The sequence below is a fragment of the Limulus polyphemus genome, unplaced genomic scaffold (assembly GCF_000517525.1).
Source record: "Limulus polyphemus unplaced genomic scaffold, Limulus_polyphemus-2.1.2 Scaffold456, whole genome shotgun sequence".
NCBI classification, from domain to species: Eukaryota; Metazoa; Arthropoda; class Merostomata; order Xiphosura; family Limulidae; genus Limulus; species Limulus polyphemus.
In genome coordinates, this window is record NW_013666066.1 from 448,472 (window position 1) to 454,757 (window position 6,286).

Below are 6,286 nucleotides of genomic sequence, written 5' to 3' on the forward strand. Positions count from 1 at the left end.
AAAAAATCAAGCAAAGAATAAAATATGATAAATTACCAACAATAGCAGATAACGGAAAAATAAATCTATAGAAATGAAAGACTAGAAGCTAACCAACAGCAAACACCATTAAATTTGTAATCAAATAATGGATTTAACAGTCACTCTTATAGCACATCAATAGCACCAAACTTTGGAGGACATTTTTGTAGCTACAGGGACACAAACAATGAATTCTTGGATTCACAGTCCAGGTATGCTTACCACTAAGCCCCATGGCCTTGAAAGAGAACAATGTTTTGTTGAAATAGAAAATTATCATTGTACAAAACATACAAACAAACTACTTTTAGTGTGAGAATCAGAATTAACAATAACTGTACAATAATGTTTGTTTGTTTGTTATGAATTTCACACAAAGCTACACGAGGGCTAACTGCACTAGCCGTCCCTAACTTAGCAGTCAAAGACAAGAGGGAAGGGAGCTAGTCATCACCACCAACTGCCAACTCTTGGGCTACTCTTTTACCAATGAATAGTTGGTTTGACTGTCACATTATAATGCCCCCTTGGCTGAAAGGGTGAGCATGTTTGGTGGGAAGGGGATTTGAACTTGCAACCCTCAGATTGCGAGTCAAACGCCCTATCCACCAACAGTAAAATAAAAGTAAGCCCTATCAATATGGAAGTTCATCATTTGAGAAGTTTATTTTAATTTTTTTATTTATATTTCTATACAAAGTACATGTATTTGTTTATTATTACTATTATTATGGTGCCTGGTAGCACTACTTAAATACCAATTTTTGATAAACCTTAATTTGTTTGTATTATGTATCTCTAATTACATGTGTAGCTTTTTCTTTTACTTTTGATGACATTTATTTGGATAAGTTTTGGTTATTGTTGTCTTCCACTTATTTGTATTTATTGAGTCAATTTTGGGGGCTATAAGACATTACCTGTACCTAAGCTTGTCCAGTATTGTTTTTTGCAATTTTTTAACAGATTCATTCATACTGTGATGCATCTTTTTTATTTTATGACAGGCATTTTGTTGCATTCATTTGTGATTATTTCAGTTAACTCTCCTTAATGTGTTTTCAATTCACATAAGTATTAATAATTCTTTCAAAAATTCACTTTTGCTCATTTCATATTCTGTTTTGCCACTTTTAAGTTCATTTTTTATTGTTCACTGAGTCTGATGACAGCTCCTAAATGGTTTAATGTGAATTCTACGCATCAAAGTTAATAAAAAATCCCATATTTAATATATTTTTTAACTTTTAATCATTGAGAGCTAAATTAAGTTGGAAAACTACAGATAAATATTTCCACAGGACATCCAGAAATGAAACACTGAATTATTAAACAGGAGAAATTTTATAAACTACTAGACAGTTATAAAACAACTAGGACTTTATTCTGTAAAAAAAAAAACAAATTAACATTTTTAAAGTTTTGAAGTAATCAACGAATTGTGAAGATCTGTGTACATTAAATTAGTGTTTACACTAAGGTTTGTAAATAGTGGACCCCAAAAATATCCCATCGATCTAAAATATATAGGGTTCATCTCAAAGTTTTGAGCTACTTGCAGTAACTGTGAGCTGCCTATAACAGAGGTGCCCTTTTTTTTCCAATGAATCTGTCTGATGTTTATGATCAGTACACAGATCATATCATATCAGTAAGAGAAATATCACTTCTCTTACTTCCCAATGTAACACTAAAGACACTAGTAAATATTTTTAATAAAACACTTCACCTTATAAAACCAGTTTTTAAAGGCTTTTTGAAGTTTTTTTCTAAAATGTTATTTAAAATAAGTGCCTGTGAAGAGTTTTACCTATTGAATGCTGCTATTATACTTCAGATTTTCAATGTGAAGTGATAGTTTAGTTTGTTTTAAATTTTGTGCAAAGCTACATGAGAGCTATCTACACTAGCTTTCCCTAATTCAGTAGCGATGATAATACTATAATGAATAATGTACGTCAAATAAATAAATTAGAGAAGAGGGGATGTCTAGAGAGAAAATGTCGCAATTCTCACATTAGGGAAAATTCAGGACTTTTTTTAATACTGTCTTATAAAATTAAGAACTTAAAACTTGTATATATATACTATTAAAATATGGATTATTAGCTATGTTTTTATGCTGTACATAATGGTATACCATGAACAAAAAGTAGTTTAATTAAATTTTGAATGCTCAAGCAAGAGGGTTAAAAATACTTGAACATGCAACTAAATGATCACTTGTTTAATTTTGTCGTATATTATAATAAAATAAACAAAGTTGTAATGGGGATAACCCTTGTTCTTAATCTCACAAACCTTTATCTTAGTCAATATCCATTGTAGTGTTTCAAACGTTTCCACATAAGCAACACTTAATTCAGTAACTGAAACCTCATGCACTCCAAAATGAATTTTAGAAAGAAAGAATGTGATAATCATTTCTTTCTTTTTTCTAGTAAACTATTTGATTCTATAAAATTTTAACTTTCCTATCAATTTTCACGAATTTAACTTTGAGCAATCATTGGCCATTTCTGATAGGTTGGTTTATTACTGCCTGGATAAGATCCAAAATTATGTAGCATTAATTATAAGAACCCCAAATGCCAACTTACTATAAGATGCTGAAACACAAAAGTTTAAAAACTGCAGACCAATGATCAAAGAAGTTGATTTAATCATTTCCACAAATTAAGTCACAATTTTACCTTTCAGTAAATGTGTGAAATTCCTGCATTTCATAAAACATCAGCTGTGTACAAATATTATAGTTTCAGTGTCAAAGAAGGCTAAGTAGATATAATAATATTTTAAAGAACACATGAAAAAAACATGAGACTCAAAATTGACAGAGGATAAACTATCATACACACTTTTAAAGACATTGCAAGCCTGAAAAATTTCAATGAAATTATCTAATGCTTGGCATTTTATTAATCTGAATGTAACATATGTAACTAAAAAGCATATAGTGAAAGACAGTAGTCCAACATTAAAATTAAGAAAAATATACAAATTTTCAACCCTCTTGCTATGAGTAGGTCAAGAAGTGCATATCACAACCCTTTACAAAGTTTCATTCAAAACTTAATTAAACTTACTAACATGTAAGTTTAAATTACTTGTCATTTAATTTATATTTAACTATGAATTAATTAATGTTTTTAATAAAACACTTCACCTTATAAAACCAGTTTTTAAAGGCTTTTTGAAGTTTTTTTCTAAAATGTAATTTAAAATAAGTGCCTGTGAAGAGTTTTACCTATTGAATGCTGCTATTATACTACAGATTTTCAATGGGAAGTGATAGTTTAGTTTGTTTCAAATTTTTGTGCAATGAAAATTTTATTGTGCAATTACTATTAATGTAGTTAATAATTCAATTTTTAATATTTTATATATAAGTTTTAATTTCTTAATTTTGAAAGTAAATATTTGAATAAATCCTCAATCTCCCTATGAGAGGTGTGACATTTGTTTGCACCATTTCGCCTATTTTTTTCATCACCCTCTCTGATGTAAATTACTCATTATAGTATAAATATGACTAAGGCAAAGTCTAAATTTTATAGTATTTTATCTTCTTTGTTTACAGAGACATAAACCAGAAAAGCAGACCCAACTGTAACATCCTCTCTTTCACAAATTGTCAATAATTCTTTCTGACATTTTCTGTTATGTGTATAATCGGTAGAAAGACAAAGTTTTGGTTCACCAAATGATACCAAAGAACATATAATAATAACACACAAAAAGCAGACAATGTCCCATAACTATCACTATTTTTCTGGGTTTCTAACAATGGGGCAAGAGCCATTAAAAATTCATCTAAGCTTGTTGATGTGTTTCCTGTGGGAATAAAGCTTGAACTGAAAGCAAAACTGACATTTCTCTGTACAGAAAACAATGTAATAAAATATGTCAATTGATAGATGAATACCTTGACTTTCTATTGATTATAAATAATATAGTATTGAACGTAAGAGAGAACTATTAACAAAACCTGAAAGACAGGATGTGACAGGTGGGTGTGGCAAGAGGGGTCTGATTGTTTATTTCATAGCTCTATAGCTAAATAAGATTGAAAGCTATCCAAATTATGCTTTGCCTGAGTGATGATGATATTATAATGAGTAATTTAAGTTGAATTTCATACTTCTTGAAGGGGTGGTAAATAAATTAGAGAAGAGGGGATGCCTAGAGAGAAAATTATCCTACTAGCGGAAATTCAGGATTTTGTTTTAATATTGCCTTATAATAGTAAGAACTTAAAACTTAAACGCTATTAAAGTATGGATTATTAGCTACGTTTTTATGCTATACATATTGGTATACCATGAAAAGAAAGTAGTTTAATTAAATTTTGAATGTAACTCACTAAAACTATGTGACATGTACAGAAAAAGATGCCTGTGGAGAGAGGGTTAATAGAGATATCTGCTTAAGGAAAACTTGTAGAAAAAATATACATCCAAACATGTTTTCGGAAGCATCATAAAATAAACTGTGTTGACAAAAATTGTTTTTCTTATTTTAGCACAACACTAAACAATGGGATATCAGTGCTCTGTCTATCATGAGAAATCGAAACCCCAGATTTTAGTTTTGTAAGTCTGCAAACTTAACACTGACCCACCAGGGAACAAAAAATAGTAGTATTAACAGAAATTTAATTTATATCAAGTTGGAACAATATATGAATTTAGCCAAAGAGTAGAAGGTAAAAACTTATTGAACCTTAAAACAAAACTACTTTCAAACCTGAAAAAATAAATCTACTTATCCCGAGTTGAAGGAATTTAAGTGTACGAGTTTACTCACATTAGCATAAAACTCATCATGCTCTGCTGACATCACAACTTCCTGAAGATCTTTGCTGATCCCCGGAACATCAGCTAGATTCACCCTGTTGTTGTTGATTCCTAGCAGTTCGTGTACCATAGCTTGGTATGTCCACTGGAATAAGGGGGAACACAAATGGTCTAATATCATCACATATGTTTATCAAGACATTCTGTCTAAAGTATGGTTATTTGGTTCACATGCATCTATGTTTTTATCATCAAGTCAATGAGACCAGTTTATGTATATAAAACTTAGGTGTATGTGATTTCTAGTAACTAATGGGAAGTAAATTGACAAAAAAAAAAGAAAAAGAGAGTTATATTTGAAAGAAAACATTAGAAGACTATCTAATCAACTTCAATATTAAAATTCAAACCCACTTAACTAAGTTATTTTGGATACAGAAGTAAATATTTATGATTCTTTTATTTTATTCTGTTCAGCCAGATTGTATATTCATTTGCTTAGAAAGTATTTCTTAGGAGATAAAGGTTCTATAATCAATCTAGTTTTTCCATGCTTTGCAAGTTATTTACTCAAATATGTGACACATCTTTCTCTTCTTTTTGCAATTGTTTAAAAAGTAGTAAAAATTTTGTCATTATGAATCTAATTCCTTTTAACAATGAAACTATTTATGATCACTACAGATAAAAATAGAAAATAAAATCATATGATGATAAAAATAGCATAATATTACATAAACAAAATATGTCTAGACATTTCAATGTTGTGTTTATCAAGTATAATCAACTTTAGTATAACATAACACTTCTATACAGGTAAGAAGTTGAAGCAATCAGCATAATGTATTTGAATTCCAAATTTTGATTGCTTTCTGCCGATCAAAAAGGAAAACAAACCAAAATTTAGGTTCTCTGATTATAAAAGATGAGTTTTTAGTGTAAATAAATAAACTTGGTGCATTTTATAGAGATCACATCATCTTACATAACTCAAGTCATGTTGGAGAATAAGATTCTTTATTTCAAAACCACCACAATGTTCTTAAACCTAAGTAACATAATGAACATTTTCTATGATAGTAATTAAAATAGGTTCTGATATTTTATGGGAAGAAATGGCAAATATTATGTATACCTCAACATCTACTGAATTACTATATTTTCAGGATTGATAAACAGGATGTCTTCTGCAGAATGATAACTAACAAAAAGTTGAAAGGAATCTCATTCTATTCTCTTTTAACTGTCAAAATACTGACTTGTACAAATACAAAGATATACAGGAATCCCTAGATTAGTGCGGTTAATGTGTTCTTTAAAAGAGACGCACTAATCGAAAACACACTAATTGAATATAATAACTTATAGGAAATCATATAATTTGTACCTCAATTTTCATTCTCATTCACAATTAATTTCTATTTTGCGCATTTTTTAATCAAAGTATAGGTATAAAAGAAAATACGAAA

The 6,286-nt window shown here is 29.4% G+C and overlaps 1 protein-coding gene across 1 annotated transcript in view; it reads right to left on the reverse strand.

Annotated features, from left to right (window-relative positions):
• Positions 1–6,286, reverse strand: part of LOC106458399 (vacuolar protein sorting-associated protein 45-like) — a 51,336-nt gene that overhangs the window by 23,499 nt on the left and 21,551 nt on the right. The window contains exon 7 of the mRNA XM_022384604.1: positions 4,828–4,962. Coding sequence (XP_022240312.1) covers positions 4,828–4,962 — 135 coding nt within the window. The remainder of the gene's footprint in view (positions 1–4,827; positions 4,963–6,286) is intronic.